Source organism: Sciurus vulgaris, assembly GCF_902686455.1.
Source record: "Sciurus vulgaris genome assembly, chromosome: 11".
NCBI lineage: Eukaryota > Metazoa > Chordata > Mammalia > Rodentia > Sciuridae > Sciurus > Sciurus vulgaris.
This window is the reverse complement of record NC_136472.1, coordinates 75,815,803-75,840,033: the sequence shown is the minus strand read 5'-3', so window position 1 is coordinate 75,840,033 and position 24,231 is coordinate 75,815,803. Positions and strand designations below refer to the sequence as shown.

The window sequence follows — 24,231 nt, the reverse complement described above, 5'->3', positions numbered from 1 at the left end:
GCTGTAACACTACAGTAAGTATTTGTGTATCTAAACAGAAAAGGTACAATGAAGGTACAGCATAAAGGATAAAAAATGGAACACCTGTACAGGGCACTTACCATGAATGGGTAAGTGGTTATGGGTTAAATGATGGGTGAATGCATGTGAAGGGCTAGGACATTACTGGACACTGCTCTAGAATTACAGACATATACTCTTAGACTACACTAATTTTTTTAAAAAAGAAAAGAATTTTTTCTTCAATAGTTAATTAACATTAGTTTACTATAACTTTTATACTTCATAGAATTTTAATTTTTTAACTTTTGGGCTCTTATAGTAGCAGCTTAAAACACAAACACATTGCACAGCTATACAAAACTATTTTCTTGTTTTATATCCTTGTTCTGTAAGCTTCTTACTCTTTAATTTTTTTTTTTTTTTCTTTTTAACTCTTAAACCTTTTTTGTTAAAAACCACCACACAAACATTACCTTAGCCTGCATTAGCTTCTGCTAAACCCTTCACTGTGAATTCTGTTGGGAGTTGTTCTTTTTCTTCTGCCCTAGTTTCCTTTTCCCTGCCTCTTCTCCAGCTGTGCATTCAGTAAGCAATAGGGATTTTCCAGCTGCATTATAATCTATGGAGCCACCATCATACTTGCAGTCCATTGTTGACTGAAATATTAATTGTGAGGTACATGTCTGTATTTGAAATCAAACAATATGTATCCTTTTCAGATTGGCTTCCTTTACTCAGTAATACACTTTAAAGTTCCTCCAGGTCTCTTCAGGGCTTGAAGCTCATTTCCTTTCAGTGATGAATAATATTCCATTCCCCACATGTACAATTTATCCATTCATCTACTGAAGGACATCTTGGTTGCTTCCAAGTGCCAGCAATTATGAATAACACTGCTATAGATATCCATGTACAGTTTTTTTTTTTTTTTTTTTTTAATGTAGAAATAAATTTTCAGCTCCTTTGGGTAAATACAAAGGAGCACAATCTCTGATTCCTGTGGTAAAAGGATGTTCAGTTTTGTAAGAGACTGAGAAGGACATTGCAGAGTACCTGTACCATTTTGCATTCTTGCCAACAATAAATGAGAGTTCCTGCTGCTTCACATCCTCACCAGCATTTGGCTTCATTAGTGCTCTGGATTTTAACCAGTCTATTAGGTATATAGTGGTATTGACTGGCTTTTTGGGGTACTTGGCCAGCTTAGTGCTTTTGAGTCACTTTCTATGGATCACATGGCTCATATACCTCCACTCTCAGTCATTAAAATAAGAGTAGTTAGTATTTTCAGGAATCTATGAGCCAGAATTTCTTGGTACCCCTAAAGGAGTAAGAAACTTGGGGTAGGTTCTATAAGTTCCTTTGTGCTATTAACAGACCAATTAATAATGAGTGGTAAATTGGGATTTCATGAATATAACCTCCTCTAGACATATTCTCTAGTTTCCAGAAATCTTAAGTTCAAAGCTTCATAATAAGTACTTTTTGCTTCACAATATTAACCCATGAAATTAAAAAATATTTGGGCTCCTTGGGGACTTATCTATCTTTTTACTATATCCTGCATTTAGCCAAGTACCTGGTACATACTAATAACTCTGTAAATATTTGTTCAATTGAAAAATGAATTGAAGGACACCTGGAAATATGGGAGATAGCTATAATTGAGATGGGACACAAATTTATTTCACAGTGGGAAGAGCATGAAGAAAAATCTCCATTCGTGTTCATACTAAGAAGTTCAGTGATCCAGTGATCAAAAATTCGTGAATAGCCAAACATTAAAACACAGTATAAAGCCACTAAATAAAAATAATGTGAGAGATCCAAGATGGCAGACTAGAGGGTGACTGCATCTCCCATCGCTCCAGAACTCAGGATTCAAGAAGGGGAGGTATTGAGAGACTCGGACCAACATAGAGCTGTGGGGTGAGTCTCTCCCACTGGGTGAAGCTCGGTCCGGGTGGCAGGCCTGCACAGGGGCAGTTTCTCGGAGCAGGGCAGGGCAGCGAGTCTTCGCCAAGCAGCCCTGCTCCCTCCAGTGCCAGGCGCAATACACAGCCAGCTTCTTGGAGCAGGCCGCCCAGTGAGAGCTTTTCCACACAGAGCCAACCCCAAGCCCTGAACCCAGTGGTGGGCCCCAGCCCACAGGCAGCTTCTGGGACCAAGGCAGGACAGGGAGAGGCTTTCCCGCAGGAGCCTGGCTCCCTCAGGTGGGGGCAGGCCCTGTCTATAGCCAGCTTCTATGAGCAGGACCACCCAGTGGGAGGATTTCCACGCAGAACCAGCCCCCTGCCCTGGACCCAGTAGCAGGCTAGGGGCAGCTTTCTTCGGAAGCACTGCATTATCAAGTTCCTCCAAGACTTCAGGCTACTGAAGGCTGGGAGGTGATATACTGGAAATCTACAGGGACACTGTAAGCCAATAGAGGAAATCTGCAATATCTCAGAGTCCCACTGATATCTGACCAATATGAGAAAACAAGGGAAGAAAATGTCCCAAACAAACCTAGATGCTATATCAATAAAACCCAATGACAACACAGCAGAAGAAATATCAGAAAAGGAGTTCAGAATGTACATAATTAAAATAATCAGGGAAGCAAATGAGGAGAGGAAAGAGCAAATGCAGGCATTGAAGGCGGAGATGAAAGAGCAAATGCAGGCATTAAATGATCGCACCAATCAGCAGTTAAAAGAGCAAATACGGGAAGCAAGAGATCATTTCAATAAAGAGTTAGACCAAAATAAAAAAAAAAAAATCCTTGAAATGAAGGAAACAATAAACCAAGTTAAAAACTCCATAGAAAGCATAACCAATAGGATAGAACACCTGGAAGACAGAAGAACCTCAGACACTGAAGACAAAATATTTAAACTTGAAAACAAAGTTGACCAAAAAGAGAAGATGATAAGAAATCATGAACAGAATCTACAAGAATTATGGGATATCATGAAAAGGCCAAATTTAAGAATTATTGGGATTGAGGAAGGCTTAGAGAAACAAACCAAAGGAATGAACAATCTTTTCAATGAAATAATATCAGAAAATTTTCCAAATCTGAAGAATGAAATGGAAAACCAAGTACAAGAGGCTTATAGGTCTACAAATATACAAAATTACAACAGACCCACACCAAGGCACATTATAATGAAAATACCTAACAAAATAAAGACAGAATTTTAAAGACTGCGATAGAAAAGAATCAAATTACATTCAGGGGGAAACCAATAAGAATATCAGCAGATTTTTCACTCCAGACCTTAAAAAGCTAGAAGGGCCTGGAACAACATTTACCAAGCCCTGAAAGAAAATGGATGCCAACCAAGATTCTTATACCTAGCAAAACTTACTTTCAGATTTGACGATGAAATAAGATCCTTCCATGATAAACAAAAGCTAAAGGAATTTACAAAAAGAAAGCTGCATTAAAGAACATTCTCAGCAAAATATTCCATGAGGAAGAGATGAAAAACAACAATGCAAATCAGCAATGGGAGGAACTAGCCTAAAAGAATAGCCAAATAAATGAGAAACCAAATCATGTCAAAAAACAAAAATGAGTCAAATGACTGGGAATACAAATCATATCACAATAACTCTGAATGTTAATGGCCTGAACTCATCAATCAAAAGACATAGACTGGCAGATTGGATTAAAAAGAAAAATCCAACAATATGCTGCCTGCAAGAGACTCATCTCATAGAAAGAGATACCAATAGACTAAAGGTGAAAGGATGGGAAAAAACATACCATGCACACGGACACAGCAAAAAAGCTGGAGTATCCATCCTCATTTCAGATAATGTGGACTTCAAGCCAAACTAGTCAGAAGGGATAAAGAAGGACATTACATACTGCTTAGGGGAAGCATAAATCAGCAAGACATAACAATCATAAATATCTATGCCCCGAACATTGGCTCATCCATGTACATCAAACAAATCCTTCTCAATTCCAGAAATCGAATAGACCACAACACAATAATACTAGGCGATTTTAACACACCCCTCTCACCACTAGATAGAGCTTCCAAACAAAAATTGAATAAAGAAACCATAGATCTCAATAACACAATCAACAATTTAGACTTAACCGACTTATATAGAATATGCCATCCAACAAAGAACGAATACACTTTCTTCTCAGCAGCACATGGATCCTTCTCTAAAATAGACCATGTTTTATGCCACAAAGCTACTGTTAGCAAATACAAGAAGATTGAGATACTACCTTGTACTCTATCAGATCATAATGCATTGAAATTAGAAATAAATGACAGAATAAAAAACAGAAACTTCTCCAATACCTGGAGATTAAATACTATGCTGTTATATGATGAATGGATAACAGAAGACATCAGGAGGGAAATTAAAAAATTTTTAGAAGTAAACGAAAACAAAGACACATCATATCAAAATCTCTGGGACACTATGAAAGCAGTTCTTAGAGGAAGATTTATTTCATGGAGCACATTCAACAAAAGAAGAAAAAATCAACAAATAAACTACTTAACACTACAGCTCAAAGCCCTAGAAAAAGAAGAGCAGACCAACACCAAAAGTAGTAGAAGACAGGAAATAGTTAAAATCAGAGTTGAAATCAACAAAATTGAAACAAAAGAAACAATCGAAAAAAATTAACAAAATAAAGAGTTGGTTCTTTGAAAAAATGAACAAAAGTGATAAACCCTTAGCCACACTAACAAAGAGAAAGAGAAAACTCAAATTACTAAAATTCGGAATGAACAAGGAAATATCAAAACAGACATGAGTGAAATACAAAACATAATTAGAAGCTATTTTTAAAATCTATACTCCAACACAACAGAAAACCTCGAAGACATTAACAAGTTTCTAGAGACATATGAATTACCTAAACTGAACGAGGAGGACATACACAACTTAAATAAATCAATTTCAAGCAATGAAATAGAAGAGGTCATCAAAAGCCTACCAACAAAGAAAAGTCCGGGACCAGATGGCTTCTCAGCTGAGTTCTACAAAAACTTTAAAGAAGAGCTCATTCCAATACTCCTCAAAGTGTTCCATGAAATAGAAGAGGAGGGAACCCTCCCAAACTCATTCTGTGAAGCCAATATCACCCTGATACCTAAACCAGACAGAGACACTTCAAGGAAAGAAAATTTCAGACCAATATCCTTAATGAAAATCGACGCAAAAATTCTCAACAAAATTTTAGCAAATCGCATACAAAAATGTATTAAAAAGATAGTGCACCACAATCAAGTGGGTTTTATCCTAGGGATGCAAGGTTTGTTCAACATCTGAAAATCAATAAATGTCATTCACCATATCAACAGACTTAAAGTTAAGAATCACATGATTATTTCGATTGATGCAGAAAAAGCATTCGATAAAATACAGCATCTCTTCATGCTCAAAACACTAAAAAAATTAGGGATAGTGGGAACATTCCTTAACATTGTAAAGGCCATCTATGCTAAGCCCATGGCCAATATTATTCTAAATGGTGAAAAACTGAAAGCATTCCCCCTAAAAACTGGAACAAGGCAGGGATGCCCTCTTTCACCACTTCTATTCAACATCGTCCTTGAAACTTTAGCCAGAGCAATTAGACAAACCAAAGAAAGGGATAAGAATAGGAAAAGAAGAACTCAAACTATCCCTGTTCGCTGATGACATGATTATGTATTTAGAGTAACCCGGAAATTCCACCAGAAAACTTTTAGAACTCATAAGTGAATTCAGTAAAGTAACAGGTTACAAGATCAATGCTCATAAATCCAATGCATTTTTATACGTAAGTGATGAATCTTCAGAAAGAGAAGTTAGGAAAACTACCCCTTTCACAATAGCCTCGAAAAAATAATATACTTGGGAATCAATCTCACAAAAGAGGTGAAAGACCTCTACAATGAGAACTACAGAACGCTAAAGAAAGAAATTAAAGAAAATCTTAGAAGATGGAAAGCTGTCCCATGTTTTTGAATAGGCAGAATTAATATTGTCAAAATGGCCATACTACCTAAAGCTATACAGATTCAATGCAATTCTAATTAAAATCCCAAGGACTTACCTTACAGAAATAGAGCAAGCAATTATGAAATTCATCTGGAAGAATAAGAAACCCAGAATAGCTAAAGCAGTCCTTAGCAGAAAGAGCAAAGCAGGGGGTATCGCAATACCAGATCTTCAACTCTACTACAAAGCAATAGGAACAAAAACGGCATGGTATTGGTACCAAAATAGACAGGTAGATCAATGGTACAGAATAGAGGACATGGACACAAACCCAAATAAATACAATTTTCTCATACTAGACAAAGGTGCCAAAAATATGCAATGGAGAAAAGATAGCCTCTTCAACAAATAGTGTTCGGAAAACTGGAAATCCATATGCAACAGAATGAAACTAAACCCATATCTCACACCCTGCACAAAAAGCAACTCACAGTGGATCAAGGACCTCGGAATCAGACCAGAGACCCTGCATCTTATAGAAGAAAAAGTAGGTCCAAACCTTCAACTTGTTGGCTTAGGATCAGACTTCCTTAACAGGACTCACATAGCACAAGAAATAAAAGCTAGAATCAACCACTGGGATAGATTCAAACTGAAAAGCTTTCTCTCAGCAAAGGAAACTATCAGTAATGTGAAGAGAGAGCCTACAGAGTGGGAGAAAATCTTTGCCACTCATAGTTCAGATAGAGCACTAATTTCCAGAATATATAAAGAACTCAAAGAACTCTACACCAAGGATCCAAATAATCCAATCAACAAATGGGCTAAGGAAATGAACAGACACTTCACAGAAGAAGATGTACAAGCAATCAACAGATATATGAAAAAATGTTCAACATCTCTAGTAATAAGAGAAACGCAAATCAAAACCACCCTAAGATTCCATCTCACCCCCATTAGAATGGCGATTATCAAGAATACAAGCAACAATAGGTGTTGGAGAGGATGTGGGGAAAAAGGTACACTCATACATTGCTGGTGGGGCTGCAAATTAGTGCAGCCACTCTGGAAAGCAGTGTGGAGATTCCTCAGAAAGCTTGGAAGGGAACCACCATTTGACCCAGCTATCCCACTCCTTGGCCTATACCCAAAGGACTTAAAATCAGCATACTACAGTGATACATCAATGTTCATAGCTGCTCAATTCACAATAGCCAGATTGTGGAACCAACGTAGATGTCCTTCAACTGATGAATGGATAAAGAAACTGTGGTATATATATACAATGGAATATTACTCAGGTATAAAGAATAATAAAGTTATGGCATTTGTAGCAAATGGATGAAATTGAAGAATATCATGCTAAGTGAGATAAGCCAATCTCAAAAAACCAAAGGACAAATGATCTCGCTGATAAGTGGATGATGACACATAATGGGGAGTGGGAGGAGTTAGTGTTAGGGTTAGGGTTAGGTTTAGGTTCAGGGTTGGGGGGACAAGAATGGAGGAAGGAAGGACTGTATAGAGGGAAAAGGGGTGGGGGGAATAACAATGAATCAAACAACATTACCCTATGTAAGTTTATGATTACACAAATTGTATGCCTTTACTCCATGTACAAACAGAAACAACATGTATCCCATTTGTTTACAATAAAAAAAATTTTTTTAAATTAAAAAAAAAATTATGTGATACAGGTGCACAGATAAACCTGTGGGGTAGAATTGAAAGCCCAGAGATAGATGCAAATTCTTATGGAAATAAAAAAAAGTATTTCAAATTAGGAGGCCCAGGCAGACTTTTTAATAAGTAGGGCTAGGTCAACTGGGCAGCCATATAATTTTACGAACTAAAAATAATGTGTAGAATTTTTATTTACATTTCGGCAAATTTACATTATGTTTTTAATTTACAGTAATGGTGATGTATTTCTATCTTGTTCTGTTTCTTATTTTTTTCATTTAACTCATTTTGAAATTGTTTATATTGTAGATAAATTTGTCACCTTTAATTGCTATACAGTATTGAATGGTATGCGTCTGCTACATTTCATTTACTCATTCTCCTAATAATGAACTCTTAGTTGTTTCCAGTTCCATCTTATAACTAGAAAAAAATTCTGCAGTAGTCTTATACATATTCCCTAATGGATCTATGTGAAAATTTCTCAAGAATAAGTATCACAGGGTGTGTACATTCTTAATTTTATTTAAGTTCTTAGAATAGCAGTACTTGTTTATACTCTACCAGCATTTACTGGAGTTACCTATTTCCTGTGAATTAGTTTTCTATTGCTTTGTAACAAATTACTACAAAGTTAGTTTTCCAAAACAACACCCATTTATTGGCTCATAGTTCTGTAGGTCAGAAGTCCAGAATGACCTGACTGGGTTCTCACATTACAAGGCTGAAACCATCTGGCTGCATTTTCATCTGCATCTTGAAGTTCTCTACCAGACTTAACCCCCTTTACTAGCAGAATTCAACTCTTTGCAGTTGTACTGAAGCTCCTATTTTCTTCTGGCTACTGGCCAGGCTGTTCTCAGCTCCTGGAGACTACTCTCAGGAACTTTGCCAGTGTTCCATCTGAGTGGCAGTGTCATCTCAGATCCTTATCTTGCAAATACATCTCTGGTGCAGTAGAAAACTTTGTACTGTTAAAGGGCTCAGGTGACTAGGTATGGTATACCCCGATAACCTCTGGATCTTAAAGTCATCTGATTTGGAACTTGAACTAAATTTGCAAAATCAATCTATATCAGTGATTAGATTGGTACTAGCCAGGAGCTGTGAATCATGGGGGCACATCTTAGAATTCTGCTACCACACTGTGAATTTGCACCTACACTTGATATTGTACAACTTTCTCATTTTTATCAATCTTATGTTTACATTTTATTTAACTATCTTTTAATTTGCATTTATCTAATTCTTGGTGAGTTTGAGTTATTCTTCATATGCATCTTGGCCATTTGAGTATTCCTTTCTGTAACTCTACTTTCCCATTTGGGAAGCAGATTTTTTTCTTGTTTTGTTGGCAGTTGGTCTTATATATCTTATTAATCACTTGTCAATTGTAGGTGTTGCAAATATTTTATTCTTAATCTGTCATTCTTGTCATTCATCTCTTACCTTTACCTGTATCTTCCTTTATTAAATAGAAGTCCTTATTTTAATATATTCCGATTTGTCAGTATTCCAGCTAATCATACATATGTGGTTTTAGGATCTCACTAACGAAACTCTTCCCCTGGCAGTCAAAAAGTTGGGTACCGAATTCATTATTTTTATTATTCCTTTGTTATTAGTGAAGTATTTAAGATCACAAATTTAATATTGCAGTCCTAAATCTTAAATTTGCTATTCTGGGTTAGCAGTTTTTTAACTTGTCAGATTCAACAATTACTTCTTTTTTTAGACAAGTTCTGGCTTCAAGCCATCCTCCTGCCTTCCCCTCTATTAACTGGGACTGTAGGCTTACACTACCACACCTGGTTAATAATTATTTTTATGTATACTTTTCATAGAGTTGAGGTAAAATTCATTTAACATAAAATTAACCATTTTAAAGGGTACGTTTGTGGCACTTAGTATGTTCATAATGGTTTATAATTATCATGTCTATTAGGCTCTGAAACATTTTCATTACCCCAAAAGAAAACCCTTTGCCCATAAGTAGTCAGTCCTGTTTTCCTCTCCCCACAGATGGTAACTCTTACTCATCTGTCTCTGTGGGTTTGTCTGTTTCATATAAATTAATCACATCATTTGTGCCTTGTATGTCTGTCTTCTTTCACCTAATATAATGTCTTCAAGGTTCATCCATGTTTTAGTACATGTAACTATATTCAATTTAAATAATACATAGGTATACATAAATTCCTTCTTGTAGGTGAATATCTATTATGTATATACCACATTTTGTTTATTCATTATCCACCTTTTGGCTGGATTTGTTTATTCATTGTTTCCACCTTTTGGCTGAGAATAGTGTTGTTATAAACATCTATATACAAATAATGATTTAAAAACTTCATTTTTAACTCTTTTTTTTATCTATACCTAGTAGTAGAATCACTAGGTCATAGTAAGTCTATTTCAACTTTTTAAGAAATCATCACTGTTTTCCCTGGTAATTGCATCATTTTACATTTCTAGTTTTATCCCATTGTGGTCAAAGAAGATACTTTGTTTGATTTCAGTCTTTTAGACGTTTTTGACATCAATGGTGTGAATTTACATTGTGTACAACCATAGAAATGAAAAGTTGTACCCCATTTGTGTACAGTGAATCAAAATGCAGTCTAAAAATTAAAAAAAAAATTTTTTTGAGACTTTTTTTTTTTTTTCCAATGGCCTTGAATATGATCTGTCCTAGAAAATGGTCCAGGTGCTTTTGAAACAAGCATGCATTCTGCTATATGTAGGTGGATTCTCCCATTTTTAAGTCCTTTGCTTGGTTGTTTTAAACCTTCCACTGTTAACATTGTTAAAATGGCCATACTTTCAAAAGCAATGTACAGGTTCAATGCGATCCCCATCAAAATACCAATGATATTCTTCATAGAACTAGAAAAAAATCCTAAAATTCATTTGGAAGAATAAAAGACCCAGGACAGCCACAGCAGTTCTAAGCCAAAGAAGCAATGCTGGAGGCATCATAGTACCCGACTTCAAATTATCTGAGAAAACCATAGAAACAAAAACTGCGTGGAACTGGCATAAAAACAAATATACCAATGATACAGAATAGAAGACACAAAAACAAACCACATGAAAGCAATCATCTGATCCTTGACAAAGGTGCCAAAAACATATATTGGGAAAAAGTCAGCCTTTTTAACAAACGATACTGGGAAAACTAGTTATGTAGAAGAATGAGACTAGACCCTATCTTTGATCCTGAACAAAAGCAACTCAAAATGGATCAAAGACCTAGGAATTAGATCAGAAACTGTGCCACTCTTGGAAGAAAACATAGGATCAACATTCCAACATATAGGCACAGGCAACAACTTTCTCAACAAGACTCCTAAAGCTCAGGAAATAATGCATAGAATTAATGAATGGGATGGCATAGATAAAAAGCTCATGCACAGCAAAGGAAACAATTAAGAATGTGAAGGGGAACCTGCAGAATGGGAGAATATCTTTGCTAACTACTCTTCTGACAGAGAATTAATGTCCAGAATATAAAAAACTCAAAAATTTTACACTACAAAATCAAATAACCAAGCCAGGCATGGTGTGCGTGCCTATAATCTCAGCAGCACTAGAGGCTGAGGCAGGAGGATCCCAAGTTCAAAGCCAACCTCAGCAACTTAGAGAGGCCCTAACTTAGAAAGACCCTCAAAATAAAAAACAAAAAAGGACTGAGGATGTGACTCAGTAGTTGATACCAAAAAATCAAATGACCCAATTAATAAATGAGTAAATAAACTAAACAGACATTTCTGAAAAGAAATACATATGACCGACAAATATTTGAAAAAATGTTCAACATCATTAGCAATCAGAGAAATGCAAGTCAAACTGCACTCTAATCAGAATGATGAAGATTAAGAATACAAACAATAATAAATGCTCTCAAGGATGTGTGGGAAAAGGTACACTTGTATATTGTTGGTGGAACCACAGACTAGAAAAATCACTATAGTAAGCATTATGCAGTCTCTTCAAAGGACTGAGAGTGAATCCATCATATGACCCATCTATTCCACTTCTCAGTATTTCCCAAAGGAAGTAAAATCAGAATACAATAGTGATACAACCTCTTTAGTATTTATAGTAGCACAGTTCACAATAACTAAATTATGGAATCAACCTGGGTACCCATCAATAGATGAATTGGTACATATACACAATGGAATTCTACCCAGCCATAAAAAAGAATGAAATTATGGCATTTGCTGGCTAGACTCAGAAACTCAAAGATCAAATCTTTTCTCTTAGAGACAACAGTCAGGCCCCGTAGGACCCCTGGCCAGACTGACTGAGCCCCGTGTCCAGGATCCCTCAGCCCAACCAATCACTCCCTGCCTCTGGGGCCCTCACATCAACTGACTACTCCCTGCCACCAGGACCCCCAGACCAACTGACTGCGCTCTATCACCGGGACCCCAGACCAAATGATTGCACCCGGCCTCCAGGATCCCGCAACCACACCAAACACACCCGACCTGCAGGACCCCTGCCTGACCAGTCGCATTCCGCCTCCAGGACCTCCAGCTGACCACATCCACACCCTGAGTTGCAGCTACCCATTTTCTAACACATTTGGAAGCCAGAGCGGCCATCTTGGATAATCCTGGAAGCCGTAGCTCTGATCTTTAGTTGGGGCAAATCCCATCCTGGGACACCTGCTGGAGGCTTGAAGCTCATTGTCAGGTACCTCACATGCATCAGGCTACTGAACACTGGAAGGTTTCATTACTATATGACTGTTATACTGTAGATTTTCTTTTTTCTCCTTATTGAAAAAATTTGTTTTTATTTCTTTACTTTTCTTGCTCTCTTTTCCTTTTGTTTACCTGTTCCCTCAGAGTCTCTTTCTCCCTTTTTTGCATGATAACATCCAATTTCTTTTGATTACACTCTCACCCTTTCTATTATCTAGAACTTCTGTATATTCTTTTCTTATCCCATTAACAGCCACATTCTAGGGGCTATTTGGTCTAGGATTGCATAGTGTCTGAATTGGGCACTGCTAATATTGATCTCCCCTTAAAGAAAAGGTTTTGGAAACCTATAGGGCCACTATAAACCTATAGGGGGAAATCTGCAATACCCCAGATCTGCACTGCTAGAGGGGAAGATACATGAACAACATGAAAAAACAAGGGAAGAAAATGATCCAAACAAATCTAGATTCTATAGTAATAGAATCCAACGACAGTATGTTAGAAGAAATGTCAGAAAAGGACTTCAGATTATACATGATTAAGATGATTTGCGAAGCAAAGGATGAGATAAAGAGAGCAAATGCAGGCAATGAATGATAATACGAATAAGCTGAAAGAGCACTGCAGGAAGCAAAAGATCATTTCAACAAAGAGAGAGAGATTCTCAAAAAAAAAAAAAACACCAAAAGTAAATCCTTGAAATGAAGGAAACAATAAACCAAATAAAAAACTCAATGGAAAGCGTCACCAAAAGACTAAACCACTTGGAAGACAGAACCTCAGACAATGAAGACAGAATATTTAATCTTGAAAATAAAGTTGCCCAAACAGAGAAGATGGTAAGAAATAAGGAACAGAATCTCCAAGAACTATGGGACATCATGAAAAGACCAAATTTAAGAATTATTGGGACTGAGGAAGGCACAGAGATACAAACCAAAGGAATGAACAACCTATTCAATGAAATAATATCAGAAAATTTCCCAAACCTGAAGAATGAAATGGAAAATCAAATACAAGAGGCTTACAGAACACCAAATGCACAAAATCACAACAGGTTCACACCAAGGCACATTATAATGAAAATGCCTAACATTCAAAATAAAGATAGGATTTTGAAGGGCGCGAGAGAAAAGCATCAGATTACATATAGGGGGAGACCAATACGGATAGCAGCCGACTTCTCAACCCAGACTCTGAAAGCTAGAAGGGCCTGGAAAAACATTATTTCAAGCTCTGAAAGAACATGATTGCCAACCAAGAATCCTATACCCAGCAAAACTAACCTTCAGATTTGAAGATGAAATAAAATCCTTCCATGATAAACAAAAGTTAAAAGAATTTACAAATAGAAAGCCTGTGCTATAGAATGTTCTCAACAAAATATTCCATGAGGAGGAAATGAAAAACAACAATGGAGGTCAGCAAAGGGAGGTACTACCTTAGAGAAAAACCACTCAAAGGAGAAACCAAGCCAACTTAAAAACCAAAAATAAGCCAAATGACTGGGAATACAAATCATATCTCAATAATAACGCTGAACGTTAATGGCCTAAATTCATCAATCAAAAGACATAGACTGGCAGAATGGATTAAAAAGAAAGACCCAACAATATGCTGCCTGCAAGAGACTCGTCTCATAGAAAAAAACATCCACAGACTAAAGGTGAAAGGATGGGAAAAAACCTACCATGCACATGGACTCAGTAAAATAGCAGGGGTTTCCATCCTTATATCAGATAAAGAGGACTTCAAGCCAAAGTTAGTCAGAAGGGATAAAGAAGGACATTTCATACTGCTTAAGGGAACCATAAATCAGGAAGACATAACCATAGTAAATATTTATGCCCCAAACAATGGTGCATTCCTGTACATCAAACAAATCCTTCTCAATTTCAGGAATCACATAGACCACAACACAATAATTGTGGGTGACTTTAATGCACCGCTGTCACCACTAGACAGATCTTCCAAACAAAATCCAACCAAAGAAACCATAGAAATCAATAACACAATCAATAACCTAGACTTAATAGACATATATAGAATATTCCATCTATAAATGAGCAGATTCACTTTCTTCTCAGCAGCACATGGGACCTTATCGAAAATAGACCATATGTTATGCCACAAAGCAGCCCTTAGGATACAGCCCAAGGCAGTATCAAAAAAATAGAGATACTGCCTTGTGTTCTATCAGATCATAATGGACTGAGAGTAGAAATCAATGACAAAATAAAAAAGAGAAATTACTCCAACACCTGGAGACTAAATAATATGCTATTGAATGAAACATGAATAACAGAAAACATCAGGGAGGAGATAAAAAAATTATTAGAGGTCAGTGAGAACAACAATACAACATATCAAAATCTCTGGGACACTATGAAAGCAGTACTAAGAGGAAAATTCATTGCATGGAGCGCATTCCAGAAAAGAATGAAAAGTCAACAACTAAATGACCTAACATTACAGCTCAAAGCCCTAGAAAAAGAAGAACAGAATAACAGCAAAAGTAGTAGAAAACAGGAAATAATTAAAATCAGAGCTGAAATCAATGAAATTGAAACAAAAGAAACAATTCAAAAAATTGACAAAACAAAGAGTTGGTTCTTTGAAAAAGTAAACAAAATAGACAAACCCTTAGCCACACTAACAAAGAGAAGGAGAGAGAAAACTCAAATTACTAAAATTCGTGATGAAAAAGGAAATATCACCACAGACCCCACTGAGATACATGACATAATGAGAAGCTACTTTGAAAATCTGTATTCTAACAAATTAGAAACTACCGAAGACATTGACAAATTTCTAGAGACATATGCTCCTCCCAAACTGAACCAGGAGGACATACACAATTTAAACAGATCAATATCAAGCAATGAAATAGAAGAAGTCATTAAAAACCTACCATCCAAGAAAAGTCCAGGACCAGACAGATTCTCAGCCGAGTTCTACAAGACCTTCAAAGAAGAACTCATTCCAATACTTCTCAAAGTATTCCAGGAAATAGAAAAGGATGGTACCACATCAATGTTCATAGCTGCTCAATTCACAATAGCCAGACTGTGGAACCAACCTAGATGTCCTTCAGTTGATGAATGGATAAAGAAACTGTGGTATATATATATACAATGGAATATTACTCAGCCATAAAGAATGATAAAATTATGGCATTTGCAGGCAAATGGATGAAATTGGAGAATATCATGCTCAGTGAGATAAGCCAATCTCAAAAAGCCAAAGGACGAATGATATCGCTAATAAGTGGATGATGACACATAATGGGGGGAGGGAGGGGTTAGTGTTAGGGTTACAGTTAGGGTTAGGGAGGGGAGCAAGTATGGAGGAGGGAAAGACTGTATAGAGGGCAAAGAGGGGTGGGAGGGGTGGGGGGAAGGGAAAAAATAACAGAATGAATCAAACAACATTACTCTATGTAAATTTATGATTACACAAATGGTATGCCTTTACGCCATGTACAAACAGAGAAACAACGTGTATCCCATTTGTTTACAAGAAAAAAAAAGAAAGAAAAAAAAAAACAGAAAAGGATGGTACCCTACCAAACTCATTCTATGACGCTAATATCACCCTCATACCCAAACCAGGAAAAGACACATCAAGGAAAGAACATTTTAGACCAATATCCTTGATGACTATAGATGCAGAGATCCTTAACAAAATATTGGCAAACCATATCCAAAAACATATTAAGAAAATCGTGCACCATGATCAAGCGGGGTTCATCCCTGGAATGCAAGGATGGTTTAACATCTGTAAATCAATAAACGTAATCTATCATGTCAATAGACTTAAGGATAAGAATCATATGGTTATTTCAATTGACGCAGAAAAAGTGTTCGACAAAATACAACACCCCTTCATGCTCAAAACACTAGAAAAAATAGGGATAGTAGAAACATACCTGAACATTGTAAAGGCTATTTATGCTAAATCCATGGCCAACATCATTCTTAATGGAGAAAAACTGAAACCATTCCCTTAAAAAATGGGAACAAGACAGGGATGTCCTCTTTCACCACTTCTATTCAACATTGTCCTCGAAACTCTAGCCAGAGCAATTAGGCAGACTAAAGAAATTAAAGGGATACGAATAGGAAAAAGGAACTTAAGCTGTCACTATTTGCTGATGACATGATTCTGTATTTAGAGGATCCAAAAACCTCCTCCAGAAAACTTCTAGACCTCATCAATGAATTCAGCAAAATAGCAGGCTATAAAAGCAACACACATAAATCTACAGCATTTTTATACGCAAGCGACGAAACAGCTGAAAGGAAAATGAGGAAAACAACTCCATTTGAAATAGCCTCAAAAATAAAAAAATAAAATACTTGGGAATCAATCTAACCAAAGAGGTAAAAGATCTCTTCAATGAAAACTTCAAAATATTGAAGAAAGAAATTGAGGAAGACCTTAGAAGATGGAAAGATCTCCCATGTTCTTGGATAGGCAGAATTAATATTGTCAAAATGGCCATACTACTAAAAGTGCTATACAGATTCAATGCAATTCCAATTAAAATCCCAATGATGTACCTTTACATAAATAGAGCAAGCAATCATGAAATTCATCTGGAAGAATAAGAAACCCAGAATAGCTAAAGCAATCCTTAGCAGGAAGAATGAAACAGGGGGTATTGCAATACCAGAACTTCAACTATACTACAAAGCAATAGTAACAAAAACAGCATGGTACTGGCACCAAAATAGACAGGTAAATCAGTGGTACAGAATAGAGGACATGGACACAAACCCAAATAAATACAATTTTCTCATACTAGACAAGGGTGCCAAAAATATGCAATGGAGAAAAGATAGCCTCTTCAACAAATGGTGCTGGGAAAACTGGAAATCCATATGCAACAGAATGAAACTAAACCCCTATCGCTCACCCTGCACAAAAATCAACTCACAATGGATCAAGGACCTTCAAATCAGACCAGAGACCCTTCATCTCATAGAAGAAAAAGTAGGTCCAAATCTTCAACTTGTTGGCTTAGGATCAGACTTCCTAACAGGACTCCCATAGCACAAGAAATAAAAGCAAGAATCAATAACTGGGACAGATTCAAACTAAATAGTTTTCTCTCAGCAAAGGAAACTATCAGCAATGTGAAGAGAGAGCCTACAGAGTGGGAGAAAATCTTTGCCACTCATACTTCAGATACAGCGCTAATTTCCAGAATCTATAAAGAACTCAAAAAAACTCTACACCAAGAATACAAATAATCCAATCGACAAATGGGCTAAGGAAATGAACAGACACTTCACAGAAGAAGATGTACAAGCAATCAACAGATATATGAAAAAATGTTCAACATCTCTAGTAATAAGAGAAATGCAAATCAAAACTACCCTAAGATTTCATCTCACCCTAATTAGAATGGCGATTATCAAGAATACAAGCAACAATAGGTGTTGGAGAGGATGTGGGGAAAAAGGTATACTCATACATTGCTGGTGGGGTTGCAAATTAGTGCAGCCACTCTGGAAAGCAGTGTGGAGATTCCTCAGAAAGCTTGCAATGGAACCACCATTTGACCCAGCTATTCCACTCCTTGGCCTATACCCAAAGGACTTAAAATCAGCATACTACAGTGATACAGCCACATCAATGTCCATAGCTGCTCAATTCACAATAGCCAGATTGTGGAACCAACCTAGATGTCCTTGTCCTTCAATTGATGAATGGATAAAGAAACTGTGGTATATATATATACAATGGAATATTACTCAGGTCTAAAGAATAATAAAATTATGGCATTTGCAGGCAAATGGATGAAACTGGAGAATATCATGCTGAGATAACCCAATCTCAAAACCCAAAAGGCGAATGATCTCGCTGATAAGCGGATGAGGACACATAATGGGGGGTGGGAGGGGGGCAAGAATGGAGGAAGGAGGGACTGTATAGAGGGAAAAGAGGGGTGGGAGGGGTGGGGGGGGGAGAAAAAAATAACAGAATGAATCAAACATTACCCTATGTAAATATGAGTTTGCAAATGGTATGCCTTTATTCCATGTACAAACAGAAACAACATGTATCCCATTTTTTTACGATTAAATTAAAATTTTAAAAAAATCTTTTCCCTCTTATATGGAAGCTAGACTCAAATAAAAGAAAGGAGGAGGGAAGGAGAGGATATAAAATAATATATAGGGAAGATCAGTAGTGTGGAAGAAGGAGATCAAGAGGTAGAATGGAGAGATGGGAAAGTGGAGGCAATGAAGAATGTTTTTTTTTTTTTTTTTGTACCAGGGATTAAACCCAGTGTCACTTAACCATTGAACTACATCCCCACCTCACCCTCCCCACTCTTTTTTTGAGACAGCGTCTTGCTAAGTTGCTTAGGGCCTCACTAAGATACTGAAACTGGTCTTGAACTTGCAGTCCTCCTACCTCAGCCTTCCAAGCCACTGGAATTACAGGCATGCACCACCATGCCCAGCCAGAGTGAATTCTTAAAAAATCATATTATGTGCACATATAAATATACCACAGGGAATTTCACCTTTATGTGTAAGTAAAAAGAACCAATAAATGTAAACAAATAGACAAGTGAAAAGAAATCTAGCAGAGTAGAGGAAGAAGAGTGGGGGAAGAGAGGGAGGACCAGAGGGGAAAGAGGTGATTGTGAACCAAAATCGAATTCCATACATTTATGATTTTGTCAGGATGAACACCATTACTATGTATAACTGTAGGAAACTAATTTTTAAAAAAAGCAAACTACACTGATACGGGGGGAGAGAGGAAAGAAGTGAAACGGAAAATACTAGGGAATGATATTGGCCAAATTATATTAGGTTGTGTGTATGTACAGATATGTAACAACAAATTCCACCATTAAGTACAACTATAGTACACCAAGAATACACCAATGAAAAATATGGAAGAAAAAAATCTATTTAATGACCTAATTGTAATTTAAGGTAGAAAAAATATAATAATGTAGTGATTTCAGTGATAAACATTCACACATAACCTTGGAAGGCATAATAAAGTATCATCATGTTTGCAGGCATTTAAAAATGGTTAAATATATAAGATCAGAATCTACTTTGTACTAGTGCTAATAAATAAAAGATTAAAATCTAATCATAAAGACCAGAGTTTTTTAAATGTACAAAGAATGACAGAAATTGCTTTAAGTTAGGATAACCACCTATGCAAATTATAGACCAAAGAAATGAAGGAGAGAAGATATGATAGACTTACAAATTTGGGGGGGCCTTATTCAGTGAATAATTAGTTATGAAATATTACAGAACATAGCTTTTATTTTAGGTCAATTAAGTCTTGCATGTGTAAGTCCTTGAAAATAATATCCTTTCATCACTAATGGAATTTAAAGTTTTTGGTTTTTATTTGAAGTCCTGCAGATTCAAATAAAACAAACACTCTACCACTGAGCTCTATCCCTAGCCCAAAGATGGACTTTTAAAAAAAAAATCATTTGTAGGATCTCTAGGGTCAATATCAAAGTAAGTTTGAAAAGATAAAAGGTAGTTACAAAATAAATGAAATTTTTCAGTTGGTAATTTTAACTGTATATTTATACCCACACATCAATACATAGTATACAATAGTTTTAGAATAACCAATAAATTAAATTATACCTTTATTTCTAATGTTTCCATAATTTAGCATTTGGTGATAAGCCTATTCAAGAGTCTTAACATCTTCTATTACATACTTAAAATTGGCTTTATTGTTTTTACAATAACTTCACCGTCACACTAAAACCTTTTCAAGTAGATGCACAGTTTGAAATATGAGAGTAGATAATTTAACTTCCTTCCAAAAAGTAGGTATGATAGTAATAACTTGATTCAGAAGCTTTCTTAACTATATTTTTTAAGTTATGCTTGGATCCCCAAATAGCTTTTTCTTTTCTTTTTTTTTTTTTTAAGCACACCTCTTATAAATGTTGGCTGGCTGGTTTCTTACCTTTTTCAAATGGAATAATCATCTTCTCTATGCAAAAGTTTATAAATGCCTAATGAGCAACATTTAAAAGATTGGGTCATATTATTTCTACCTCTTAATTGCAGTGAAAATTTAATATAGTTTATCCCTAAGTATCTGTGGATCATTCATTGACTCTAGAACCCCAAGGATACCAAAATCTGAAAATGCTTATGTCCCTTATATAAAAATACAGCATACATTTGCTTATTACCCATGTATAGCCTCCATATACTTTAAATGATATTCTAATTACTTATGACACCTAATACAATGTAAATGCTATGTAAATAGTTATTAAACTGTACTGTTTGGGGGATGATGACAAGGAAAAAATTGTGTGCATTCAGTATAGATGAAAGTTTTTCTGTTTTCGAATCTTTTTTATCTAAGGTTGGCTGAATTTGCAAATGCAGAACTATGACTACAAAGGACTGATTGTGATTTGTTTTTAAGTGTATAATGTGTTAACAAAATATTAAAAGCACTATTACTATTTTAATAATGTGTTCCAAAGGTTGTTCCCTGGAGAAAATTGAGTCTCAGCCATAGGTCAGAAGTTGAAGAGATTATGTAATTCTTCACATTTAAAATTATAAATTTAGAAACCCTTGCCTTGGTTTGTCCCTTAATCAGAATCACTTTTTATGGAGAAGTATACTTTATAACAAAAGTACTCCATCCTTTGGTTGTTGTATGTTTTTAGAAATATCGGGCAAAACTTGCATGATTTTAGCACGTTCTAAGCAGGAATTTTCTCTTTTAGGTATGTGCTGAGAACCGCCTTTATTTTCATGAGAATGTTTGGTCCTTGCATAGGTTGAATTGCACTGTGATTTTTAGTTCTGGCACAAAAAGCAAAATATGTAATAGCTTCCTGTGGCTTGTTTTTCCTTTGCAGCCTTCAAGCAAAATAAAATTACCTGAGGAGAATTTCTTCAATGTTCCTGCTTTCTTGACTGTATCAGGACAACTTCATCTAGAAGTGATGTCAGGGTACAGAATTTTATTTTCTCTTTTCCTTATGTTGATCGTGTGGGGAAGAGGGTAATAGTGCTTCTCTCCCTTCCCAGTGCTCAAACCTAAATTTGAAATTAGTCTTTATAGTCTACTTGAATTTACCAAAAATATATTTAGATTTGACAATATTCGGGTTGCTTAGTTTTTTTTTAAAAAAGTTTACATTAGTTTGGACTTTTGTTTTTAGTAAAATGTATAGCATTGAAAATGTAAAGTTGTGATTTTTTTTTACTAATCCATATAATCAGAATTTAAGTAAAATTAATAATATGCATGGAAATAAAGATAGTTCATAGTTCACACCTGAACCAGGTATTAGCCTGTTTCACTTTGAAAAAGAAGGTACTTGGAACAGATAGAAGGAAACATTTTTTCAACAAGTGGTTTAAATAAAGAAAATTTACTCATAGATTCATTGGGAGATCCTTTAACAAGTCTTTAAATTAAGATCATATGAATTTTAGTCACTGTTAGACCTCTGGAAAATCATCGTATTCCTTTGGGCTTAACTTCCTTTTCTTTAAAACAAGGGGTTAGACAAGAAGATCTTTAAAATCCTGTCTAAATCTTATGTTCTGTGATTCTGCAGGTATTTTGTTTCTTTTCCTTTTTTGGAGAGAGGTTATTTTGTTTTTGTTGGTACTAGGGATTGAACCCAGGGGCACTTTAACACTGAAGTACATCCCCAGACCTTTTTATTTTTTATTTTGAGACAGGATCTCACCAATTTGCTTAGAGCCTCACTAAGTTGCTGAGGCTGTCCTTGAACTCTGGATCCTCCTGCCTCAGTCTCTTGACTGGAATTACAGGCATTTAGCTACCAACTGTAGGTAGTTTCTTAATGTTGACCAACAAGTACTGCATTTGCTGCATGCATCTGTGTTTTCTCATATAGAGATTGAGACTTTAAAGTCTCTTCAGAAAAGAGCTTGAGTGAAAAGAAGAGAATCTTCACGTGTCCCCATTGTTTAAAAATGCACAAATGGAAAAACTCAAGGGAAATGTAATAAAATAGACTGCATGTTTATATCTGTAATACGTTATGGGCAGGATGGAACGTCAAAGATAGACAAAGATGATCTTGGAAAATAACATATACTTAAACTGCTTTTTTATTTATTTTTGGGACAGAATTTGAGAATTCCAAGTAGTTTTAACGAACTACTATGTAGAAAAGTTATCATCATAATAGCTCTGCAAGACTAGGATTTTCAGGACTGGCTGACTGTGGGTAAGATGATGTTGGTCATGTCATAGAAAGTTTCTTATGCTTGTCAAGGTATAATGTTTAAAAATTAAAACCATCACTCATACAAATATAAGTGTACTTGTATCAAAGACTTTTTTTTTCTAAATTGGAACCAGGGATTGAACTTAAGGACACTCGACCCTGAGCCACATCCCCAGCCCTATTTTGTATTTTATTTAGAGACAAGGTCTCACTGAGTTTCTTAGTGCCTCACCATTGCTGAGGCTGACTTTGAACTCATAACCCTCCTGCATCAGCCTCCTGAGCCACTGGGATTACATCTGTGTGCCATCATGCCCAGCTCAAAGACTTTAATTTGTTAATTGTTTAGGAAACAATGGAGTAGGCTGTTTCAGCATCTAAGGAGCTACATATTCATAGGCAACTTAACAACTGGTGGGTAAGATTTCTACATTAGTTACATACTGGTTGATGTCCTACAAACCAGTAGATCCTAGCCTTGGGGATCGTCTCTTCTCCCTGAAAGAAATGGTTTTCAATGTTACAGGACAAAAACTTAGAAGTTAATAAGTAACTTCACTTAATCTGAGATCTTTCGTTAATAGTAAGTAGAATAATGGAACAAGTACATTTCCCTGAGTAATTAAATAACCTTTGAATGGGTGTGAATCCCCACATGGCATTGAAAGGACATGGCTTTCCCCTTCCCACCCCACCCAACCCCACTTTTTTTTTTTCTGTCTCATTTTGGTATTGGGAATTGAACTCAGGGGCACTCAACCACTGAGTATATCCCCAGTCCAATTTTGTATATTATTTAGAGATAGGGCCTCACTGAGTTGCTTAGCACCTCACTTTTGCTGAGACTAGCTTTGAACTCTCAATCCTCCACCTCCCAAACCACCCCCACATTTTTTAATTGGTGCATTAGTTGTATATACCAATGGGATTTGTTTTTACGTATTTGTATATGTATACAATACACAATATAACGATATAATTTGGCCAGTATCACTCCCAGTACTTTCCCCTCCCTCCACACCTCCTACCCCTTTCCTCTTCTAATCTCCCTGTCATTTTCATGAGATCCACCCCTACCTTTCTTTACCTTTTTTCTCTCTAGCTTCCACATGAGGTAAAATTATAACTTTTAACCTTCTGAGTTTAACTTATTTTACTTAACATAGTGATCTCTAACTCCATCCATTTTTTTACAAATAACATAATTTCATTTTTCTTTATGACTGAATAAAACTCCATTGTGTATATGTATCACTTTTTATTTATTCATTCATTTGTCGATGGACAACTAAGCTAGTTTCATAGTTTGGCTATTATAAACTGTGCTGCTATAAACGTAGGTATGCATGTATCACTGTAGTATGATGACTTTAATTCTTCAGAGTAAATATCGAAGAGAGGTGTAACTGGGTCATATGGTGGTTCCATGCCTAATCTTTTTTTAATTAATTTTTTATTTGTTCTAATTTGTTGCACATGACAGTAGAATGCATTTATACACTTTGATAGATCATACATAAATGGAGTATAATCTCTCATTTTTCAGATTACATATTGTAGAATCACATCAGTCATGTAGTCATATATGTCCATGAGGTAATAAAGTCTGTTTCACTCTACTGTCATTCTGACCCG

The 24,231-nt window shown here is 36.0% G+C and overlaps 1 protein-coding gene across 3 annotated transcripts in view; it reads left to right on the top strand.

The window, feature by feature from the left end:
- Nucleotides 1–24,231, top strand: part of NARS2 (asparaginyl-tRNA synthetase 2, mitochondrial) — a 157,531-nt gene that overhangs the window by 53,710 nt on the left and 79,590 nt on the right. For all 3 annotated transcript variants that reach the window (XM_079105097.1, XM_079105098.1, XM_079105096.1), the window contains exon 6: nucleotides 21,247–21,341. In XM_079105097.1, coding sequence (XP_078961223.1) covers nucleotides 21,247–21,341 — 95 coding nt within the window. The remainder of the gene's footprint in view (nucleotides 1–21,246; nucleotides 21,342–24,231) is intronic.